At 39.9% G+C, this 25,849-nt stretch overlaps 1 protein-coding gene across 1 annotated transcript in view; it reads right to left on the minus strand.

Moving 5' to 3' along the window:
• Positions 1-424: 424 nt before the first annotated feature.
• The window catches only part of LOC149259413 (uncharacterized), a 51,552-nt gene continuing 26,127 nt past the window's right edge, over positions 425-25,849 (minus strand). Inside the window, exon 5 of the mRNA XM_089454125.1 lies at positions 425-2,696. Coding sequence (XP_089310251.1) covers positions 655-2,696 — 2,042 coding nt within the window. The 3' untranslated portion in view covers positions 425-654. The remainder of the gene's footprint in view (positions 2,697-25,849) is intronic.

The following is a 25,849-nucleotide window of genomic DNA, read 5'->3' on the forward strand; positions in this document are numbered from 1 at the left end:
TACTCCGAAGAACTGCTATTCCACTGTAATTTTGTACACTACTTCGTAGAATTAGGAGAAATAAGGTTGTCACTAAAAGGTGGTGTTATATGATGGAAATGGCAACTCTAGAATATACTAATATCATCCCCAGGGTTGATTCTTCCAATAATTTCAAAAGCATACACGAGATCTCTGGTTACTGCGCCATCCAAAACTATCAACATGATGCAGCCCCTTGCCAACAATACAAGGATGAACAAATGCCTAAGCTGATAGTAATATAAGCTTGTGCTTGGAGTTTCTTTTATTTAGCATAGCCAACAATGCTCAACAATACTCAAAGAGGGCCATCAACTGTTGACATGACACTAATGGTTGCCATCCCTCGCAACAATGTCTTGTCCAATATCCTTGAAGATTAACTTACCTTTCAAAGGACAGATTACCAGAGACTTTGATGTTCTGGATTATCGATATGTATTCTAAGGCAGGTAATTAATAACTGAAGGTAATTTCCATTTTCTCACATTGGGAACAAAGAATTTGTTCTTTAATCTCTTCCACACCACACCACACCATTCGCCATGAAATTTCATGCTGGAATATCCCAAGACACCTTCATCTCCCAAGACGGTCTGTTCAACTTTGTACAGAATTTTGCATCTACACACATCAGTTGTCTCCCACCAAAAAAACATGCACTTCTTTATTGACCTCAATCCAACTGCATCCAGGTATCTTTATTAGTTCTCTCTCTTTCATCAATTTTCTTACCTTCTCAAAGTCACCCCACCTGCCAGTTGCCGCATAGATGTTTGAGAGAAGCACATATGGGGTAGCATTATTAGGGTTCAGCTCAAAAATGCGTTCGGCAACATGTTCTCCTAACTCTACATTGTTGTGCAATCTACAAGCACCAAGCAAAGAATTCCATACAGATACATCAGGTTTTATTGGCATTTTCTTGATGAATTCTTCCGCTTCATCAAGATGTCCAGCTCGGCCAAGAAGGTCAACCATGCAACTATAGTGATCCATTGTGGGTGTGATGTGATAATGTTCACTCATGCAATTGAAGTGTCGTTGGCCCTCATCCACTAAACCGGCATGGCAGCATGCAGACAAAACACAAATTAAGGTGACCCAATTTGGGCTTATGCTAAACTCTTTCATTTGTTTGAACAGTTCAAGGGCCTCCTTGCCAAAGCCGTGCATGGCATATCCTGCAATCATTGATGTCCAAGACACAACATCTTCATGAGGCCTTCTGTTAAATAGTTCCCGAGCCTTTTCTAGGTTCCCACATTTTGCATACATGTCTATAAGGGCACTCACCACAAACACATCATATTCATACCCTCTTTTAATTATTTCTTCATGTATTTCCATACCCTGTTCCAGAGCTCCCAAGTTAGCACATGCAGGGAGAATGCTAGCAAAGCTTTTTTCATCGGGTTTCACCCCTGTGAGTTGCATTTGTTTGAAAAGCTCCAGAGCTTCCTCTGCAGACTCATTGCGCACATATCCTGCAATCATTGTTGTCCAGGAAAATACATCCGGTTCAGGCATTTTGTCAAACACATCACGAGCAGTCTCTATACTGCCACATTTTACATACATGTCTATGAGGGCATTTGCAACCAAGACATTAATATGAAACCCCCTTCTTGCTATTTCTTTGTGGATTTCAGCACCTTGTTCCAAAGATGCCAAGTTGCCACAAGCCGTGAGAACACCTGCAAAGGTGAACTGATTGGGTTGGATACCCTTTTGTTGCATTTGGTGGAAGAGAGTCAATGCCTCAGTTGGAAATCCATGCTTTGCATAACCTGCAATCATCACAGTCCAAGACCATACATCTCTTTCAGGCATTTTGGCAAAGATCTCCGAGGCATCAGCAATATGCCCTGCCTGTGCATATCCTGTTATCAACGCTGTCCATGACACCACATCTGGTTGCGAAATTTTGTCAAACACTTCGCGTGCCTTCTCTATATTCCCACATTTGGCATACATGTCTACAAGTGCATTTCCCACAAAGAGATCAGATTCATATCCGGTTCTTATTATCTCATCGTGGATCGCCATGCCCTCTTCCAGAGATCCCAAGCTCGAACATGCCGGAAGAACACTGGCAAAGGTGAACTGATTGGGTTGAACACCCATTCGTTGCATTTGATGAAAGACTATCAGTGCGTCCTGGGGAAACCCATTCTTTGCATAAGCTGAAATCATGAGAGTCCATGAACACATATCTCGCTCTGGCATTTGGTCGAATACTCTGCGAGCGTCTACCAGACTTCCGGACTTAGCATACATTTTGAGAAGCGTGTTTCCCAACACTCTTTCGAGAGCAAACCCAAATCCTCTCTCATTGATGTGGGCGTGGATTATTTTGCCGAGGGTTAAGGCTTTCTTCTTAATGCAAGCCTGCAAGAGGAACACATATGTGAAGGAGTCCACATGTTCATTTGCAATATGCAACAGCGCATCGTTCAAATGCCCTTGTTTACAGAGTGCTCGCACATAATCAAAACAGATGCCAGTGGCATGATCGGCAGTCGCATCTATTACATAGTGAATGTGGAACATTGAGTTAAGGAACAGGATCATCGTCTTCTTTTTCACATTAACGTTTGCAGCATTTCCATGGCTGAAAGCAAAGCTAAACATCAGTAGCAACAACTCAATGGAGATATGAAAGGTCGATAGCCCTTACTGAAGGTTGATTCTGACTGCAGCCATGGCCGACACTTGATTCGGTATATTTTGGTTGGAGATTTCTCCGACAACTTGGTACTTTTTGGAACACGGTGACTACTTGTAAATCATTCTAAACACTAAAATTTGGAGATTGTAAATCATTCTAAACACTAAAATTTGGAGATGGAAATTAGTGATGCGATTTGCTTTTAAAATTTCAAAAATCAAAATTGGTGATGAAACTTGCTTTCATATTGCTTATGTCTTGTTTATGTCTTCCTACACTATGGACTTATGGGTAAGATTTGAACAACAAAGGTGAGACTACTTGCAAATGGATTCCAAACACCAAAACTCAAGCTAAAACAACAAAGAGAAAACCTAAACTTCCCAATTTTTTTTTTTTTAACTTTTCCCTTTTTCCTTATCATTGTAACATAATATAGCTAGATAATCTTCAAGTTGTCTTTAGTGAGATTTTTTGGAAGTTTTCTCGTGGGGCTTTCGTGTTGAATTTCTTTAAAATTTGGCAAGAATTTATTGAAATCACAAGTTTGATGGTTAACTCGTGCACAATCAAAGTGCCCTATAAAATTTTCAGGTGCCGAATCCATATATAAAATAAAAAAACTAGGTTAAATAATAGAAATCAAGATTTATTTTCAACTGAATTCTAGCACCAGAAAATCCAAAAAATCACACTAAAAACAATTCCAATTCCAATAATCTTGATTATAATTTTAAATATAAAAATAAATTCCATTTTCTTCCCTGTATATTTGTTGCTATAATTAGGTTAACCAGAAGTGCAATGTTAATTTCTAATATTGCGATGTTAAATTCGACATTTTATATGGGTGTGTTTTTAATAATCCATGATTGAGGTTTAAATGGTTTGCATGAGACTTCACCTTTGAAATCCATGCACGCTTGGCGTTTTCCGGTCTTAGGTTTGATCATGACACTAATGGAGACCAATGCCAACTTGGGAAGAATAAAAATGTGATATATAATTAACTATGTTACTTTCAAGACATGATCCAAAAAGACTTGGTTCATATGAGGTTTAAATGGGTTGCATGAGACTTCACCTTTGAAATCTATGCACACTTGGCATTTTCCGGTCTTAGGTTTGATCATGACACTAATGGAGACCAATGCCAATTTGGGAAGAATAAAATGTGATATATAATTAACTATGTTACTTTCAAGACAATCCAAAAAGACTTGGGTCATATGATCCAAGGTAGATGAAAACTAATGACATTGGAAAGGTCATAATTTAGAGCTTCTATTAGAAGGGTGGTCTATATGATTCAAGGTAGATGAAAACTAATGACATGGCATTATAACGATATCTTTAGCGGAAATGTTACAATTTCGAGTTTCTATTAGGTTGGTGGTTTATTATTGTTCGAGTTGAAACTCGTCAATATAAGTTGCAAAGTTTAAAGTAGATTAAAACTAATGAAATGTCACTGCAAGGATATTTTTGGAAGAAAGGTCACAATCTAGGGCATTTACTACAAAGGTGGTACACTATTGGTCTTAGTTGTAAAGTTCAAGAAATTTAAAGATACAAATTTTAGACTCTCCAAAATACAACCATAAAAAACAATAATGGTTGAGGGCATTTCTGACTTTATATGAAGAGCTTCAAGATAGAGTAACCATGAAGAAAGTGGACAAGGCCAACCAATATATTTAAGTCCAACTGCAAGAGTGTGTGGACCCACCTTCTTGACATCATAGACTCTCCAAAATAAGACCATAAATAACAATAAAGGTTGAGGGGAATTTTGACTTTATATGAAGAGCTTCCAGATAGAGTAACCATGAAGAAAGTGGACAAAACCAACCAATATATTTAACTCCCACTGCAAGAGTGTGTGGCCCCACCTTCTTGACATCATGCTATATGACCCCTCAGACATTTGATTTCTATAAGATATAGGGGTTAAACCATTAAACATTGAAGAGCCATAGTGCCACCAAACACAAGACAATTATCCAACGCTCACAACATTGTTGTATGTAATGGACTTAAGAGGTTGAAAAGATTAAGGCCATGTGTCACACACACAATGGAAAAAACATGGTTGATTACGTAATGATATTGAAAACTAGGATAGTGTTATGAACCACGCCTCTTTAAAATAATAAGAAGTCAATAGTTCATTAATTCTGCTTTTCTAGCTTATGAGTATGCTTCTTGTTTACATAGATTTTTGGGAATTATACATGTTTTATGCAGAGCAAGTGCTTCAAGAGGAGACAAAGACTTCATAGCCAACAACCACCTTCCACTTCATCCACCATAGTCATTTTTTGTTTTCGCCATTACCTTCACTAGTTTTCATCATTTTTCATAGAAATTCTTCCAAGCACATAGAGCGAATCCAACCATCCTCTATCTTTGTTGTTGACTTTTGAGTGATCCTAGAACTTTCATCACTTCATTCCACCCATCTACCACCTTCCCTAAGCCTTTCATCACTCCCAACACCTTCCATTTTTCTCTCGGCTGTATCTTGTAGGTTTACAAGGAATCATGTAGGTTTTCTTGAAATGGCTTGTTTTAAGGTCGAATTGAGGGAAAACCTTTAGGAAGTCACCAAAAGCCTCCCAAGGGTCTCTCATACCATCCAACCATCTCCTAACCCTTCCAACCATCCTCCAACATCCTTAATTCACCTGCGACATCACCAAAAGAAATTAGTTTGCATACTTGATTTTGCATGAAAAGGAAAAAAGACAAAAACATATTTATTTCAGTCCCTTTACTTGCACATTAGTGATGTTTGATGCTTCTTACTTCCATGCCTAGATAGTAACATTTGGTTCATGTTAATTGAACATTATTGCAAAGCATAGTTTCTTGGCAGTTAATTAGGAAATTGTGTGATTTAGCATTGAATTTCGGTCTTTTTCATTATTGCAGTAGAGTAGCTCTCCCTTAGAGTAGATTTCTCTGTCTTCCATCAAGAAACCAAGCTTCTTCTGACTCCATAGAAGTCTGGCTTGAAAACCCCAGTGTTCTCTCGCTAGCTGAACTGTGACAAAAGACAAAACCATCACTTTTACTTGTGTATACAACACTGTCACCTCCAAGTTTGTATGAAACCCGGGTCAACAAAGACAAAACAATTTGTTCTCTCACACGTGGTAGCAGTCAACTCAGAAACAGAAAGGAGAAAGAAAAAAGCAGTTAAGGCTATGGAAGCATGAAGTGGGAGTTGATTACGAAGAAGTGGAGAATGATGAGGTGGTAGTGGGGACCAATGTTCCAAAAAAGGAAACCGTACATCGGCTACCAACACATCACCTCACCCCAAATGACAATAAGAGGAAATAATCATCGTCCCCATGCATTTATGCATTCACTTCCTTGAGGCTTGCTCTCACAAGTCACTCTCATACCCAGGCAACTTACAGTAAGGAAGACACCATCATTTTTCTGCATAGGAATTCCTACAGGATTGCACAGAAAATCCTACAGGATTGCACACAAGATTCTTACAGGATACACAGAGACAGTCTACAGGATACTCGGAGAGGAGTTTAAGAAGGGAAAACACGGGGATTGACCACAACAAACACTATGAAGAGGTAGGCTCTGTAATCACATCCCTCTTTCTAAGTAAATTGAACAAAAAATCCACTAGTTTGAGTGAATTTGGCAACCGTGCAAGAGAATTCTCCACACAGTCATCTCAATTTTTTTACTTCTGCATTTGAAAATTGTATCAACCATCTCATCTCATCAAACCTCACCAACCAAGATAACCGGAGGGTTTAATAGAAGGGAGCCCACTAACACTGTGAGAATCCAACAACACCCTCAGGTACTAGAAATCTTCACAAGGCATAATTAGGTGGGGTTTTTCGAAAAATTAAGGGGGTATGATGATGAGGTGGCTCGAGATTTTGCTCTCTCCCTCGTTCCACTTACCAGAGTCCATGTCACTGTTGTGGTAAGAGGCCTCTCCATAGAACTCACCCCTGAACTTATCATTAGAGTTACCACACTTCCCCTAGGAGTACCATGGAGGAAGGAAGACAAAGGATATAACCATGTTGCCAAAAGGAAATTCTTTTTAGAAGGGGAGGAACCCACTGAGGACAAAAATGGAGTAAGGAGAGCAAGTCTGCCATATCCCAGAAATGAAGTGAGCTACCAACTTATCAAATACATTTCATATGAGGGTAGGTATAATGTGGTCTATGGCTATCATTTTAGGCTCCTTGAAGAGTAGAGATTTGGAGTAGAAACACACCCTCACCATAGGCTCAGCATACCATACTTCCTGCTGCAATCACTGATAGACACAAGCATCAAGGTGCAAGAGGGAAATTCCCAACAGTTAGCTCACCATGGGTTAATTAGAATCCTTATAGAAGATTCCCTCCAAAACCTCAGAATTCCTATACAATGGTCAGTTTTCAGAGACATGTAGGTAGAGGAAGACATCAAAGCTCTCACATATGATGTTAGTCCTACTGTGAGTGGAGAGGAAGAGGAAGAGACTAAAGCAGAGGAAGAAGAAGAAACATAAGGAGATGAAGATGACATGGATGAAGAAGAAGATGAAACATAAGAAAATGAGGAAGATGAAGAAGAAGAGGAGAAAGAGAAGGATGATGATGAAGAAACAGAGGAGGATGTTAAGGAGGAAACTGATAAAGAAGATGAGGATCTACAAGAGGAAGAGACTGAAGCAGAGGAAGACGAAGTAAAGCAGGAAGAAGAAGAAACAGAAGGAGATGAAGATGAGATGGATGAAGAAGAAGATGAAACAAAAGAAAATGAGGAAGATGAAGAAGAAGAGGAGAAAGAGAAGGAGGATGATGAAGAAACAGAGAAGGATGTTAAGGAGGAAACTGATAAAGAGGATGAGGATCTACAAGAGGAAGAGACTGAAGCAGAGGAAGAAGAAGTAAAGCAAGAAGAAGAAGAAACAGAGGGAGATGAAGATGATATGGATGAAGAAGAAGATGAAATAGAAGAAAATTAGGAAGATGAAGAAGAAGAGGAGAAAGAGAAGGAGGATGATGAAGAAATAGAGGAGGATGTTAAGGAGGAAATTGATAAATAAGATGAGGATCTACAAGAGGAAGAAGAAAGGAAAGGCATAGGTGAAGAAATAAATGGAAAAGAAGGGGTAGAAGACAAGGAGGAGTCACCTAGGGTGTCTCCAGAACCCATTGAGAGAGAGGCAGTAGCTGCCCTCATTGCTCTTAGCACCCCCATCAAGAAAAAAGGAAAAAGACAGAGGCAAACCCCCTTATATTTCAAGACAAGGAAAAGCACAAGAATAAGGTAGGGGAAACCCCAAACACCAACCAAAATTCCCATTGTGATTGAAGACTCACCTAAGAAAAAGGAGAAAATGCCTTCCCCTAAGTCTCTTATCACCTATGTGAGAAGGCCTATGACTAGATCCACCTCCTCCAAGGGAAAATCAATCCTACAGGATACACAACAGAATCTACAAGAAGCAGAAGCAGTCCTACAGGATACTCTGTTGAACCTACAGGAGACACAAAAATTGGAAAAGGAGGTAGGCCAACAACAAGAAACTAAAGAAGAGGACCTAGAGTCAATAGAACCTAGCCCCCAACCTAACCTTGACTCCTACTAAAGGTTTATTGAAGGAGGCAAGGTCATTCCTCAAAAATTTGATATTCCATTGTTCTTCGAGCTTGAGAAGGAAAGAGCCAGAACTCACCGATGGATGCAGATCGACAAATCCAAAGGGGTGGAAGACATTGGGTACATGGAGGAGAAGCTCAAGGAGATGGGTAGAGAGCTAAGTAGCTTGAGAGACAAAGAGGCTATAATGAAAAATCAACTAGAAACAGAAAATGCATGGTTGAGAGGACAATTGCAAGAAAGAGAGAATCAATTGGCATGTATGGCCATTCTTTCTTTGGAAGCAATCCAGTTTAGGATGCCAGCTAAATCTTATGCCCTATACCTCAAGAAATAGTGGCTAGAGTGCCAGATCAAGACCCTGGCACAAAGAGGCACCATGCCATTTCAGGACTACAGGTAGTTCATTGATCTTTGTGATCATAGCACACTAGAAGATAGGGCCAAGATGTCTAAGTTTTATTTCCACAACATGGCCTTAATAGACATGAATGTATGGGACCCTAATGCTAAGCTAGGAGATTTACAGTTGATGGCTTTGGTATCATGGATGAACCATGAGGAATCAAGGAAGAGAGAAAACTGAACCTCTTATGATCAGAGCTGAATAGTCAGATCCTATGGCCCTCATCAGTACCCATAATTTGATTGCAAATGAACCTCATCTTGCACATAGATATCTTGTTGCCCAAGAGCGAGCAATTTCACATTTTGAGGACATGTTCAGGCTATTAGGGGATGATAGCATACATTCTTGCCTGAGGAGATGGAACACATTGCCATACATCTTAAAGATAAGAGAGTACCACTCTCCTTAAAGATTGAGAGAAGCACTAAACAGGACACCCATGCACAAGCAATTTATGCAAAGGCTGAAAGTCAATTGGATTGGCCTGAATCTCATTCCACCACTACTCTTAGGAACGCTAGAAGGAAGGAAGGAAGAATAAGAAAATAGGCAGTGGGAGGAGGTAGATAGGAAAGCAGGCTTCTATGAACAAGAAGAGGAAACCACAACAGAGGCATGGGATGTCAGGGAGGCCACTAGAGTTATGAAGGATATGGATATTGATTGAATTGCTTAGAGGATGAGCAACACTTTCAGTAGGGGGGTGATGATGAGCCTCATCATTGGGTAATTATATGGGCCTTAATTCACCTCCTAGCTTAGTCAAACCAATGTTTCTCACAACTTATTACATGTTTTTTATTTTATTTTGTTTATGAGATGAGTTAGAATTGGATATTATGCCTAGTGGACTAATATGCATTGAATGCAGGATTGAAGGACAAAATCAAGGAATTTTGGCAAATACTAAGGTTAAAACTTGAATGGGACAAGGGAGAGGGATTGTAGGAGGTAAATCCTCCTCATTTACTTCTCCCCCATTCGAATATTCCTCCATCCATCACACCAACTCAGAGTGAAAGTAGCCAAGCCATGAGGATTAGAAGGCAACCAAGCAAGTGAGAGACAAGGAGCTAGTTTATATTGAGTTTGGGAGACGAGACTCCCTAATTTTAAGGAAGTTGTTGGAAACTTCAGTTGCATAAGTAGAGAGGCCTAAAGCCTCATTAGGATTCGAATTTTTGTTGTAAAACTCTGTTGCACAAAATATTGTCACCATGACATTCTGCAATCGGTGTGAGTCTATCACCATTCATACTTTCCTCCTTTGCAAGTCTTAAACCTCAGTTCTTTATGTCAAGTCTTGAAAAATAAGAGAAAGCCCTTAAAAGTCTCTAAAACTCTGGTTCCTCACTTTCTCTTAGCATTACCTACGGTCCCGCACCTACTGGTCATGTCCCCTGCATACCTGACCGCTCTGTCTCTGTGTAATGGATGCGGACCCCTATAAAAGTCAAAAAGGCGCAAGTAAATTCTTAAAAACTCACTTTGAGTCATTTTTGGAAGCTTCTAGAAGGAATCTTGAGGTGGCAAGTTCGCTCCTTTAAGGTTCATGCATCCCATACCTTAAGGAGCTAACCCCTTGATGTGAGGAGCTTATCCTTTTGAAGGGGGACTCTATCCCTTCATAGGTGGACCTGTAACCTCCTTCCTTTGCACTATAAAATGAAGCATTGGGCTGGTTACTGAGGGGGTTGAAAGCTGAATATTTTTGAAGTGAAATGCTGTTGGAATTTAGTCTTCTTAATTGAGCTTGAGAGGAGGGATTACATACCTTTTTTGATCTCCTTGGGAAGAGTGTGAGGCTTGTCAAAGTAGAGGAGATTCTTGCTTGGACCCTGGGAGGAGCTTGTACAACATCAAGGCACCAAAGGTTGTAAATTTCTTTTATTCTTAAAGTTAATACAATCAAGTTTATTTTTCTCAATAAGCTGTGTTTTATGGTTTATTTCATGGATTCCCTGATCACCATGATGAATATGATTTATTATATTAGCTATGTAGGTGTTATTTGATGTGTACTTGTTTGTGATTGCAGGTTCTCAAAAGGAAACTCTTTCGGACGGTCGAAGCGTGGCTGCCACAAACTAGCTTTGGACTTAAGGTAGGGTCTAAAACACCTCTTGGTTTTTATTTATAAATCACAATATTTAGAGAAATGTAGATTTGCTTGTTCTGCTTGTCGCTAGATATCTGTTAATACTAGGGAGATCGGTCTTGTCTGCAAGAACAATTTATTCGGCCGACAAACTCTAAGCTATTTTTGAACTCCAGACTTGTGAAAGTGTTATTGATGTAATTTTATGTTTTGGTAATAAGAATGAGTTTTGTGTTGAGCCAACATTGAGTTAACTTAGAGGGCTGAAGCTCTTGGGTTAGGGCCCAACCCTAGCCGCCAAGGCTCCTCTTTATTGTATCTGTATGTTTAAATGAGTATCATAGCTTCATTGCTAAATTGCTTTTAGATGTGTTTTCATTGCAAGTAGTGTAGATTGAATTGGTTTATTAGTTTGCTTCCATTTGTACCTTACTTCAGTAGTAGGTTAGTAGGGATAAAAGGAGTACCACAAGGTTGTAAGTGGGTTTCTTGGCCTCATTTCCTCCCTTTGGGATCATGATTTGAGGAAGGGACCCTTATGCAGCCCCAAAAACACATATTTCTATTTCTTGCATAAGCTCTAGAGTTTACTGTATTTAAGTTAGCATTTGATCAGTTTTGCAAAGTAGGATTTCATTGCCATCTCTTCTACCTTCACTCTTGTAGTAGATCTCATCCATGCTTTCATTCCTTTCAACAACTTTCCTCATGCATAATGTAGGCAGTTAGTTCATTAATTCTGTTTTTTCTAGCTTATGAGAATGCTTCTTGTTTACATAACTTTTTGGGAATTATACATGTTTTATGCAGAGCAAGTGCTTCAGGAGGAGACAAAGACTTCATAGCCAACAACCACCTTCCACTCCATCCACCATAGTCATTCCTTGTTTTCACCATTGGCTTCACTAGTTTTCATAATTTTTCATAGAAATTCTTCCAAGCACATTGATCGAATCCAACCATCCTCTATCTTTTTTGTTGACTTCTGAGTGATCCTAGACCTTTCCTCACTTCAGTCCACCCATCCAACCATCTCCTAACCCTTCCAGCGATCCTCTAACATCCTTAATTCCCTACCACATCATGAAAATAAATTGGTTTGCAGATTTGATTTTGCATGAAAAGACAAAAAGACAAAAACAAATTTATTTCAGTGCCTTTACTTGCACATTAGTGATGTTTGATGCTTCTTACTTCCATGCTTATATAGTAGCATTTGGTTCATGTTAATTTATCATTATTGCAAAGCATAGTTTCTTGGCAGTTAATTAGGAAATGGTGTGATTTAGCATTGAATTTCGGTCTTTTCCATTATTGCAGTAGAGTAGCTCTCCCTTAAAGCAGATTTCCCTTTCTTCCATCAAGAAACCAACTGGTGCAGGTACCTGGTGAATTATTCTTCCCCTTTTTTTGTTCTTTGATGATTTTTTTGTGGTGCAGGTACCTAGTGTTGAATATGATCGTGTTGTTGCTGCTTTGGAGTCCCTTCTGCTCTTGGATCATCATGCTAGAAGCTTGCTGTTCTCATGATTTGTATTATGTCAGATACACTGCTACAAGATGTCCTGTAGATGCTTCTCCCTTAGAACTCTTAATCATACCTTCTGCTGGAAGTTTGAGGATGGTGACATGGATGGAGAGGGAGACTAGGAGTGTGGAGAATAAGGAATACTCAGGTGATGCTCCCTATTGCTTTTTGTTTCCTTCTTTTTCGAAGACTGTGATTTTTTTTTTTTAACTGATATTTTTTTTTAAGGTGAATGCAGGGGTGATGAAAGTGGATGGTCATGGAATGATGATGAGCATGATGTATCGACACTATATGTGCGACATATGATGTGTCCTTCCTTTTCTGTCATGATGTAATGGAGTGCATGTACTGAAGCCAAATCCTAAACTAATTGCAAAAAAAGAAATGTTCGAAATGAGACCTTAACCTATTGTAAGAAAGAAAATACAAGGAAATAGACTGAAATCAAATGCTAAAACACACCATTTTCTAACTAATTCTAAGAGGCTTTGCTTCAAAAGAATGCTAAGTTAATAGGTATGCAGTCCTACTGTCCTAAGCATGCAGATTCAAACCATCAACCTTCTACTGTTGTGCATGTAAATGAATAAAATAAATTTGTTTTTCTTTTTGTCTTTTTTCATGTGAGAGTGTGAAAGCTAATCTCTTTTGGTGATGTGGCAGGTGGCTTGGAGATGATGGTGGATGGTTGGAAGGCTTGGGAGACCCTTAGGTGACCTTGTGTGGCTTCCTGGAGGTTTTCCCTCAATTCGGCCTCAAAACAGGCCACTACAGGAAAACCTACAGGATGTACTAAAAACCTACAAGATCCCCTGAAAACCTACAGAATACATCCGGAAGCAAAATGATGGATGTTGAAGGTGATGGAAATCTTAGGGAAGGTGGTTTGTGGATTGAATGAAGCAAGGGAGTGCCTAGGACCACTTCAGAACTCAAAACCAAAGTTGGGAGATGGATGGATTTGCTCAAAAAGCTTGGAGAAGTTTCCTTGTGAAATGATGAAATTGGTGAGGGTTTAATGACCAAGAAAATCAAATCCAAATTGGATGGGACAAATTTTTTTATTAACTAGGATGTCTTAGGTCCCTATTCCAAGTGGAACCACTCAGAAAAACCTCTGTTAACCCATACAAAAAAAATAAAAAACATTACTAATCGAAAATATATAAATTCGAGAACTAGTGAGCTAGTAAATCTAAAAAATGCCTAACCAACTCAAGTGCAAATGCAATGGGGTAATTTTTGTTATGGAATAGAATGTTTTTTTGATCTAATGCAAGTGGAACTAACTCAATTGAATCTTGTTAGCATGCTCTAAAAATAAGCAGAAATTTATTGTTCTTTGATAAAAAGGAGGTCCAACAATCTAGATTTTGGAATAACAAGATTAATCCAAGCAGTTCAATGATTACTATGAACTTCCAAAGCTTTTCCAAGGATGAAATAATGCTTGTGATCATGCAAAAGAGCTTACACCAACTATTTAACTCAATCCTACTACAAGAAATCATTAATACTAAATGCATAAATAGAAAGAAATAAAAACTAGAGATGCATGTGAATAAGCAGTGAAAAGAAGGAAAGTTGCTGAAAGAAATGAAAACATGGATGAGATCTACTGTAAGAGTGAAGGTAGAAGAGATGGAAATGAAATCCTACTTTGCAAAACTGATCAAATCCTAGCTTAAATACAGTAAACTCTAGAGCTTATGCAAGAAATAGAAATCTGTGTTTTTGGGGCTGCATAAGGGTCCCTTCTGAAATCATGATCTCAAAGGGAGGAAATGAGGCCAAGACACCCATTGAGAACCTTGTGGTACTCCTTTTATCCCTGCTAACCTGCTACTGAAATGAGGCACAAATGGAAGCAAACTAATAAACAACCAATCCAATCTACACTACTTGCAATGAAAACACATCTAAAAGCAATTTAACAATGAAGCTATGAGACTCATTTAAACATACAGATACAAGAAATAGGAGCCTTGGCTGCTAGGGTTGGGCCTTAACCCAAGAGCTTCAACCCTCTCAGTTAACTCAGTGCTGACTCAAAACAAAACTCATTCTTATTACCAAAATAGAAAATTACATCAATAAAACTTTCACAAGTCTGGAGCTCGAAAATTGCTTAGAGTTTTACAACAAAAATTTGAATCCTAATGAGGCTATAGGCCTATCTACTTATACAACCGAAGTCCCCAACGATTTCCTTAAAATTAGGGAGGCTCGACTCCCAAACTCGAGATAAACTAGCTCTTTTTCTTTCACTTGCTCGACCAGCCTTTTGATCCTCATGGCTTGGCTGCTTGCACTCCAAGCTGGTGTGATGAATGGAGGAATATTCGAATGGGGGAGAAGTAAATGAGGAGGATTTACCTCTTACAATCCGTCTCCCTTGTCCCATTCGAGTTTTAACCTTAGTATTTGCCAAAATTCCTTGATTTTCTCCTTCAATCCTGCATTTAATGCATATTAGTCCACTAGGCATAATATCCAACTCTAACTCATCTCATAAAAAAATATAATAAAAAACATGTGATAAGTTGTGAGAAAAGTTGGTTTGACTAAGCTAAGAGGTGAATTAAGGCCCATATAATTACCCAATGATGAGGCTCATCATCATCCCCCTACTGAAAGTGTCGCTTTTCCTCTGAGCAACTCAATCAATATCCATATCCTTCATAGCTCTAGTGGCCTCCCTGACATCCCATGCCTCTGCTGTGGTTTCCTCTTCTTGTTCATAGAAGCCTGCTTTCCTTTCTACCTCCTCCCACTGCCTCTTTTCTTCTTCTTCCTTCCTTCCTTCTAGCATTCCTAAGAGTAGTGGTGGACTGAGTTTCAGGCCAATCCAATTGACTTTTAGCCTTTGCATAGATTGCTTGTACATGGGTGTCCTGTTTAGTGCTTCTCTCAATCTTTGAGGAGAGTGGTACTCTCTTATCTTTAAGTTGTATGGCAATGTGTTCCATCTCCTCAGGCAAGCATGTATGCTATCATCCCCTAACAACCTGAACATGTCCTCAAAATGTGAAATTGCTTGCTCTTGGGCAGCAAGATATCTAGGTGCAAGCTGAGGATCATTTGCAATCAAATTATGGGTACTGATGAGGGCCATGGGATCTGACTGTTTAGCTCTGATCATAAGAGGTTCAGTTTGCTCTCTTGCCAATATCTTCTTCATCTCTGCAGCCCTTGATTCCTCATGGTTCATCCATGATGCCAAAGCCATCAACTGTAAATCTCCTAGCTTGGCATTAGGGTCCCATACATTCATGTCTGTTAAGGCCATGTTGTGAAAATAAAACTCAGACATCTTGGCCCTATCTTCTAGTGTGCTCTGATCACAAAGATCAATGAATTGCCTGTAGTCCTGAAATGGCATGGTGCCTCTCTGTGCTAGGGTCTTGATCTGGAACTGCAACCACTATTCCTTGAGGTATAGGGCATAGGATTTAGCTGGCATCCTACATTGGATTGCTTCCAAAGAGAGACTGGCCATACATGCCAATTGATTCTCTCTTTCTTGCAGCTGTCCTCTCAACCACACATTTTTTGTTTCTAGTTGATTTTTCATTATATCCTCTCTGTCTCTCAAGATACTTAACTCTCTGCCCATCTCCTTGAGCTTCTCCTCCATGTGCCCAATGTCTTTCACCCCATTGGATTTGGTGATCTACATCCATCAATGAGTTTTGGCTCTTTCCTTCTCAAGCTCGAAGAACTATGGAATAACAAATTTTTGAGGAATGACCCTGCCTCCTTTAATAAACCTGTAGTAGGAGTCAAGGTTAGGTTGGGTGCTAGGTTCTATTGACTCTGGGTCCTCTTCTTTAGTTTCTTGCTGTTGGCCTACCTTCTTCTCCAATTTTTGCATCTCTTGTAAGTTCAACAGAGTATCCTGTAGGACTGCTTCTACTCCCTGTAGATTCTATTGTGTATCCTTTAGGATTGCTTTTCCCTTGGAGGAGGTGGATCTAGTCATAGGCCTTCTCACATAGGTGATAGGAGACTTAGCGGAAGGCATTTTCTCCTTTTGTTTAGGTGAGTCTTCAACCACAATGGGAATTTTGGTTGGTGTTTGGGGTTTCCCCTACTTTATTCTTGTGATTTTCCTCGTCCTGAAATATAAGGGGGTCTTCCTCTGTATTTTTCCTTTTTGCTTTATGGGGTGCTAAGAACAGTGAGGGCAGCTGTTGCCTCTCTCTCAGTGGGTTCTAGAGACACCCTAGGTGACTCCTCCTTGTCTTCTACCCCCTCCTTCCCATTGATTTCTTCACCTATGTATTTCCTTTATTCTTCCTCTTGTAGGTCCTCATCTTCTTTATTAGTTTCCTCCTTAACATCCTCCTTTGTTTCTTGATCATCCTCCTTCTCTTTCTCCTCTTATTCTTCATTTTCCTCATTTTCTTACGTTTCATCTTCTTCTTCATCCATCTCATCTTCTTCTCCTTCTGTTTCTTCTTCTTCCTCTACTTCAGTCTCTTCCCCTTCCTCTCCACTTACAGTAGGACTAACATCATATGTGAGAGCTTTGATGTCTTCCTCTACTTGCATGTCTATGAAAACTGACCATTGTATAGGAATTCTGAGGTTTTGGACGGCATCTTCTATAAGGATTCTAATTAAGCCATGGTGAGCTAACTGTTGGGAATTTCCCTCTTGCACCTTGATGCTTGTGTCTATCAGTGATTGCAGTAGGAAGTATGGTATGTTGAGCCTGTGGTGAGGGGTTGTTTCTGCTCCAAATATCAACTCTTCAAGGAGCTTAAATGATAGCCACAGACCACACTATACCTACCCTCACATGAAATGTATTTGATAAGTTGATAGCTCACCTCATTCCAGGGATATGGCAGACTTTCTCTCCTTACTCCAGTTTTGTCCTCAGTGGGTTCCTCCTCTTCTAAAAAGAATTTCCTCTTGGCAACCTGGGTATCTCCTTTGTTTTCCTTCCTCCATGGTACTCCTAGGGGAAGTGTGGTAACTCTATTGATGAGTTCAGGGGTGAGTTCTATGGAGAGGCCTCTTACCACAATAGTGGCATGGAATCTGGTAAGTGGAATGAGGGAGAGAGAAAAATCTCGAGCCACCTCATCATCATACCCCCTTAATTTTTCGAAAAACCCCATCCAATTATGCCTTGTGAAGATTTATAGTACCTGAGGGTGTTGTTGGATTCTCACAATGTTAGTGGGCTCCCTTCTATTAAACCCTCCTATCATCTTGGTTGGTGAGGTTTGAGGAGATGAGATGGTTGATACAATTTTCAAATGCAGAAGTAAAAAAATTGAGATGACTGTGTGGACAATTCTCTTGCACAACTACCAAATTCACTCAAACTAGTGGATTTTTTGTTCAATTTACTTGGAAAGAGGGATGTAATTACAGAGCCTAACTCTTCATAGTGTTTTTTGTGGTCAACCCTCGTGTTTTCCCCTCTTAAAATCCTCTTGGCCTATCCTGTAGAATGTCTCTGTGTATCCTGTAGGAATCCTCTGTGCAATCCTGTAGGATTTCCTATGCAATCTTGTAGGAATCCCTGTGTAGAAAAACAATGGTGTCTTCCTTGTTGTAGGTTGCCTGGGTATGAGAGCGACTTGTGAGAGCGAGCCTCGAGGAAGTGAATGCATAAATGCATGGGGACGACGATTATTTCCTCTTATGGTCATTTGAGGTGAGCTGGTGTGTTGGAAACCAAGGTACGATTTCCATTTTTGGACTGTTGGTTCCCACTAGCACCTCATCATTCCCCACTACCTTGTAATCAACTACCACTTCATGCTTCCGTAGACTTAACTACTTTTGTCCTTCTCCTTTCTATTTCTAAGTTGACTGCTGCCACGTATGAGAGGACAAATTGTTTTGTCTTTGTTGATTGATTGAAGGTGACCAAGTTAACTGGCCACCTTTCGCTTACAAACCAACTTACTCGTAACCTTTACATCTTTTGACTACATTATGCACATGAGAGAGTGAGTGGGATACTTACCTGTGGTGCTTAATACCTTGCTCTAGTGGTTGAAGACTGAAGGTGCTTGTTGTGTGTATTGGCTGCATGCTATTCTTCTTCCCCTTTTTTGTTGTTATCTGATGATTTTTTTGTGGTGCAGGTACCTGGTGTTGAAGATGATGGTGTTGTTGTTGCTTTGGAGTCCCTTATGCTCTTGGATCATCATGCTGGAAGCTTGCTGTTCTCATGATTTGTATTTTGTGGGATACGCTGTACAGGATGTCCTCTAGCTACTTCTCCCTTAGAAATTTTAATCATACCTTCTGCTAGGAGTTTGAGGATGGTGACATGGATGGAGAGGAAGACTAGGAGTGTGGAGAATGAGGAATACTCAGGTGATGCTCCCTATCGCTCTTTGTTTCCTTCTTTTTCGAAGACTGTGAATATTTTTTATTTTTTATTTTTTTAAACTGATATTTTTTTTCAATGGTGAATGCAGGGGTGATGAAGTTGGACATAGGTATGGTCATGGAATGATGATGTAGGGGTGCTATTTTATTGACATAGAAGCTCATTTTTCCTTTAGGTTTGCTTCTTGTAGGATTTCTGGGTCACTGTGATTCCTACAGGATCATCCTGTTTTTCAGGGGATCTTGTGGGTTTACAGGGGATCCTGTGGGTTTACAAGGGATCTTGTAGAAAACACAGTCCCCTTGTAATCTAAAGGAAAGGAGTGGAAAAAATGAAAGAAATGGTAGAGTGGTGAATGAAAATGAGTGGAAAAATAAAATGTGAGTGAAATAGGTCTCTTGGTGATCCTCCTTTGCTCTCTGATCATCCTTCTTTCTGACCTGCAAAATAAAATTTTCATGAATTTTCTCTTCTTTTTTTTTTAAAACAACTAGGTTGCCGCTGAGAGGTTTTCATCCTAGTTGTTTGTCCTGGGCATCTCAAAAGAGGTTTTCACCCAGAGATCTTTTTATTCTCATATATATATATATATATATATATATATATATATATTTGACACCATTGGGCCATCCCAAGAGGTTTTCAAACCAATAGTGGGAGTCAGGTGCCTCATGGAGGTTTTCACCTAAGTCTCTCTCTCTCTTTTTTTTTTTTTTCAGTGATTTGATGAGGTAGGAGCTGAAACTTTCTCCACTACCATCACTGTTTTATTGATATCATCAATGAACTCTTGTTTTGACAATGCTCTCTTGTAAATTTTTAGTCGGTGTCCATTAAAAAGTAAATGAATGGTCTCTTCATCTATGGTTCTGATCTGTACTGAACCATTATCATGGCATCTTTCAACAACATAAGGTCTTAGCCATCTTGCCCTTAACTTGCCCTTGAAATCTTTATACCTAGAATCATAAAACAAAGTCCAATCACCTTCAAGAAATTTCTTTTCCTTGATGTTCTTATCATGCCAGATCTTCCTCTGAAGTTGAATTACCTTTGTATGTAGGAGGGCCTGCATTTTGAACTCATCCAAACCATTCAACTAGAGCAATCTCTCTTTTTGTGCACTGTTGAGATCTAGATCTAGTTGTACTGCCATCCTTAATGTGTTATACTCAAATTCAATGGACAACAGGGCCTTTTTCCCATAGACCAGCTCATAGGGTGTGAATTCAGTGGTGGTCTTCCAGGTGGTATTATAGGCCCAGGTGGCCTCAACTAGTCTATCTGCCCAATCCTTCCTGCTGCTGCTTACCACTTTGGTCAAGATGCCCTCCAACACTTTATTGGTCACCTCTACTTGTCCATTAGCTTGTGGATGATAGGGAGTGGAGGTTCTATGCTTGATCTTGTGCTGGTTGAGCATGTCTTCAATCATGTTGGAGTTAAACTAGCTACCTTGGTCTGTGACCAGCTCTCTAAGGTACCCAAATTTGTAAAATACATTCTCCCTTAGGAACTCAACTACCTTCTCTTTTGTTGTTGCCTTAATTGCCTTGGTTTCATCCCACTTAGTCAAATAGTCAGTGCACACAATGATGTACTGCTTTTGTTTGGAAGGAGGGTCAATAGGTCCAATGAAGTCCATGCCCCACTTGTCAAATGGCTCGACAGTTACCTAAGGCTGTAGAGGCATTTCATCTCTTGAAGTAGGCCTTCCCATCCTTTGTCACCGATCACACTGACTAGTATATCTTTTCACATCCTAATGAAGAGTGGGCCAATAATAGCATGCTTGTAACACTTTGAATGATGTCCTCTTCAGTAGCAGGTTAGCAGGGATAAAAGGAGTACCACAAGGTTGTCAGTGGGTGTCTTGGCCTCATTTCCTCCCTTTGGGATCATGTTTTGAGGAAGGGACCCTTATGCAGCCCCAAAAACACAAATTTCTATTTCTTGCATAAGCTCTAGAGTTTACTGTATATAAGTTAGCGTTTGATCAGTTTTGCAAAGTAGGATTTCATTACCATCTCTTCTACCTTCACTCTTGCAGTAGATCTCATCCATGCTTTCATTCCTTTCAGCAACTTTCCTCATGCATCATGTAGGCAGTTAGTTCATTAATTCTACTTTTCTAGCTTATGAGAATGCTTCTTGTTTACATAGCTTTTTGGGAATTATACATGTTTTATGCAGAGAAGGTGCTTCAGGAGGAGACAAAGACTTCATAGCCAACAACCACCTTCCACTCCATTCACCATAGTCGTTCCTTGTTTTCACCATTGATTTCACTAGTTTTCATCATTTTTCATAGAAATTCTTCCAAGCACATTGAGCGAATCCAACCATCCTCTATCTTTGCTGTTGACTTCTGAGTGATCCTAGACCTTTCCTCACTTCATTCCACCCATCTACCACCTTCCCTAAGCCTTCCATCACCCCCAACACCTTCCATTTTTCTCTCAGCTGTATCCTGTAGGTTTACAGGGAATCCTGTATGTTTCTAGTACATCCTTTAGGTTTTCTTGAATTGTCATGTTTTAAGGCCGAATTGAGAGAAAACCTCTAGGAAGTCACCAAAAGCCTCCAAAGGGTCTCCCACACCATACAACCATCTCCTAACCCTTCCACCCATCCTCCAACATCCTTAATTCACTTGCCACATCACCAAAATAAATTAGTTTGCATACTTGATTTTGCATGAAAAGACAAAAAGACAAAAACAGATTTATTTCAGTCCCTTTATTTGCACATTAGTGATGTTTGATGCTTCTTATTTCCATGCTTAGATAGTAACATTTCGTTCATGTTAATTTAACATTATTGCAAAGCATAGTTTTTTAGCAGTTAATTAAGAAATGGTGTGATTTAGAATTGAATTTCGGTATTTTCCATTATTGATGTAGAGTAGCTCTCCCTTAGAGATGATTTCCCTTTCCTCCATCTAGAAACCAAGCTTCTTCTAACTCCATAAAAGTTTGGCTTGAAAACCATGGTCTCTCGCCAGCTGAACTGTGACAAAACGTAGAACCATCACTTTTACTTGTGTACACAACACTGCCACCTCCAAGTTTGTACAAACCCCGGATTGACAAAGTAAAGCTGGTAGCCCAGGAGTTGTAACATTCTTGCTGCAATATTGGCACTCATCACTTTTTGGAGCTGTTGCTGGGGAGGTGTCTAAGTAATATGTGAATACTGCTTCTTTCTTCTATTTTCTTGTCTCTAATATTTTGCCATTAGTTTATTTCTGCAAAAGTAATTTAGTTTCTTTCTTTTTCATTCTACATTTTCTGCTTTCCTTTCCATTTTTCAAGCAAGCTTTCAATTCAACAAGTAGTTTTTTTCACTCAGTCAGTGGTTTTTATTTAATCAACAATTTCAATTCTACAAAGTACTTTCCAAGTTTGGAAAGAAAAACATAAAACCAACCCAAAAACATTTTCTTTCATGCCTCGTAGGAATAGGGATAACCTAGGAAATGTTTGCCAAATAAACACACTACATCAAACAACCAACCTTCCCTCTTCTTCGGTGGCTGTGAACTGGAGGAATCCTTAGGTGAGAAACCTGACATATTTTAAGAACCTACAGGGGAAGAAAAAGAATAAGAACCCGTTCCTACTAAACCAATAGCTGAAAAAATAAATGACAGAGGGAATAGAGAGAGAGTTTATGGTGCTTTCCCCATCAAGGAAACCAATGGGGAAGCTAAGATGAAAAATATAAGCCCCTCTGCCCTACCTCATTTCTATGGCTTGACCACAGAAGAACCTGACACCTATTTGAGTTTGTTGTTATATGCCGAACCTATGACTATTCAGATGATGAGTAGAAGTTAAAACTATTTCCATCTACCCTCAAGGATGCAACATTGCGCTGGTTCATGGGTTTACCTAGGGATAACATCACAACTTGGGCTCAGATGCAACAAGCCTTTAACAAGTATTGAGACTACTGTCGGTCAAAGGATACTAAAGAGGAAATTTGTGTGATGACCATAGGCAATGATGAATCCCTAGAGGATTACGAAGAAAGATTCTGGCTTAGTTACAAAAGGGCCAGGTGCACACTTGACCTATAGTCACTAAAGCTGGTCTTGCTTAGGGGAGTAAGGGAAGATCTTCTGGATACCCTACACTTTTTAGCAGGAGGAGACATCTACCAATTACCCTATGAGGATATCAAGACTGTCTTTAGAAACCATTCTAGGGCAGTTAGGAAAAAGGGTAGGGGTAGTCAACCTATGGTCAGTACATCCTCTTCCAACTCATCCATCAAGGGTGAAATTGGAAACATACTGGGAGATTTCAAGAGTGAGATGCTGCAAACCCTTGCCTTGCAAATGGACACTATGCACATTAAGAGAAAGCAGAAGGAAGCAAAGAGAGCCTTGGCCATTTTTTGTCTTAGATGCACCAGGGGGTATCCTAGGAATGAATATCCATTGAATTCTATTGAAATTTGATCGGTCTATGAAGAAAACCACTCCACAGACAAGTGTCCTTCTTTGCCTAGACTCAAAGTTGTATATCAAGGAGCTGAAGGGGTCACTGAGTAGCTCTGCTACATAAACCAAATGATACCTCATGGGCCTAGACCATACCAGCAGGGCATGCAAGGGTCATCCCATGCATATTACAACCCCAACCAAACCACAACCATACCTTCTTAGGGACCCCTTGCTCATCCTTCCTTGTCTACACCCCCCCTTTGGTCCTTTGCATCTCAGTATCACTACCAACCAACCAGCCAGTCATTTCAACCATATGCTCCGCCACAACTTCAGTGGAATGCACCACACCAAGGCTAGAGGCCCCAATACAACAATTCTCTAACTTTATTGCCTCCACCACCTGCCCAATCACAACTGTTACACTCTGCTCCACCCAAGCAACCCCAGATGTCTGCCTAGCCAAATTCGAACCCGAACAACAGACAAGCTCAACAAGTATACAGTGGAGAGACATCATATCTAGCTTATGCTGTGGAAATCCAAGAGGTTAAATTGAGATCTGGGAGAGTTCCCTCGGCTAACCAACCTCCACCTCCACCTGGGAGGTTGAGGAAGAAAGAGAGGAAAACATTCTTAAACTGATTAACCCAACCACTCTAGCCTACCCCAGAAGAGACTGAACTTCTTGGAGAATTGAAAAATCTGTGTAAAGATTCCACTTCTTCAGGCAATAAAAGATGTTCCTATTTACAATAAGTTGATTAAGGAGAAGTGCTTCAAGCATCCATGGAGGCGAAGAAGAGATGCCCCTACCATTAATGTCATTAGACAGCTGTCCGACTTAATGCTGGGGCAAGTAATATGTCCAAAGTATTTGGATCCTTGAAGCTCTGTTTGTCCAAAGAGAAAAGCAAGATAGTGAGGAAGAACACCCCCTTCACTTGGATCGGGGGAAATCTCTTCAAACTTGGCCCAAATCAAATCTTGAGAAGGTGTGTCAGGGAGGAGGAATTCTTTGACATCCTTCTGACCTGTCATGATGGGCTTTGTGGAGGTCACTTTGTAGCAAAGATGACAACATTCAAAGTGTTACAAGTAGGCTATTATTGGCCCACTCTTCATCAGGATGTGAAAAGATATACTAGTCAGTGCGATCGGTGCCAAAGGATGGGAAGGCCTATTCTAAGAGATGAGATGCCTCTGCAGCCTCAAGTGATTGTCGAGCCATTTGACAAGTGGGGCATGGACTTCATTGGACCTATTGACCCTCATTCCAAACAAAAACAATACATCATTGTGTGCATGACGATATGACTAAGTGGGCTGAAACCAAGGCAATTAAGGAAAAAACAGAAGAGAAGGTAGCTGAGTTCTTAAGGGAGAATGTATTTTACAAATTTGGGTACCCTAGAGAGCTGGTCACAGACCAAGGCAACCAGTTTACCTCAAACATGATTGAAGACCTGCTCAGCCAGCACAAGATCAAGCATAGAACCTCCACTCCTTACCATCCACAAGCTAATGGACAAGTAGAGGTGACTAATAGAGTGATGGAGGGCATCTTGACCAAAGTGGTAAGCAACAACAAGAAGGATTGGGTAGATAGACTAGTTGAGGCCACCTGGGCTTATAATACCATTTGGAAGACCACCACTGGATTCACACCCTATGAGCTGGTTTATGGGAAAAGGCCCTGCTGTTCATTGAATTTGAGTATAACACATTAAGGATGGCAACCCAACTAGATCTAGATCTCAATAGTGCAAAAAATAGAGATTGCTCCAGTTGAATGGTTTGGATGAGTTCAGAATGCAGGCCCTCCTACATACAGAGGTAATTCAACTTTAGAGGAAGATTTGGCATGATAAGAACATCAAGGAAAAACAATTTCAAGAAGGTTATTGGGCTTTGTTATATGATTCTAGATATAAAGACTTCAAGGGAAAGTTAAGGACAAGATGGTTAGGACCTTATGTTGTGGAAAGATGCCATGATAATGGTTCAGTACAGATCAAAACCATAGATGAAGAGGCCATTCTTTTACTTGTTAATGGACACCCACTGAAAATTTACAAGAGACCATTGTCAAAACAAGAGTTAATTGATGATATCAATCAAACAATGATGGTAGTGGAGCAAGTTTCAGCGCCTACCTCATCAAATCACTAAGAGAAAATAAAAATAAAAAGAATAAGGACTGAGGTGAAAACCTCCAGGAGGTGTCTAAGTCCCACTATTGGGTTGAAAACCTCTTGGGGCAGCCCAATGGTGTCAATAAAAAAAAAGAGAAAAAATGAGAATAAAAAGATCCTTGGATGAAAACCTCTCTTGAAGTGCCCAGGGCAAACATCTAGGATGAAAACCTCTCAGAGGCAGCCTAGTTGTTTTCAAAAAAAAAAAGAGAAAAGAGAAAAATCATGAAAATTTCTATTTTGCAGGTCAGCAACAAGGATGATTAGAGAGCAAAGGAGGATCACCAAGAGATGTATTTCACTCACATTTTATTTTTCCACTCATTTTCATTCATCACTCTACCATTTCTTTCATTTTTTTCCACTCATTTCCTTCATAGTACAAGGGGACTGTGTTTTCTACAGGATCCCCTGAAAACCTACAGGATGATCCTGTAGGAATCACAGTGACCCAAAAATACTACAGG

Source organism: Pinus tabuliformis, chromosome 6 (genome assembly GCF_031772625.1).
Source record: "Pinus tabuliformis cultivar Carrire ecotype Pingquan chromosome 6, CPIR1, whole genome shotgun sequence".
Lineage (NCBI taxonomy): Eukaryota > Viridiplantae > Streptophyta > Pinopsida > Pinales > Pinaceae > Pinus > Pinus tabuliformis.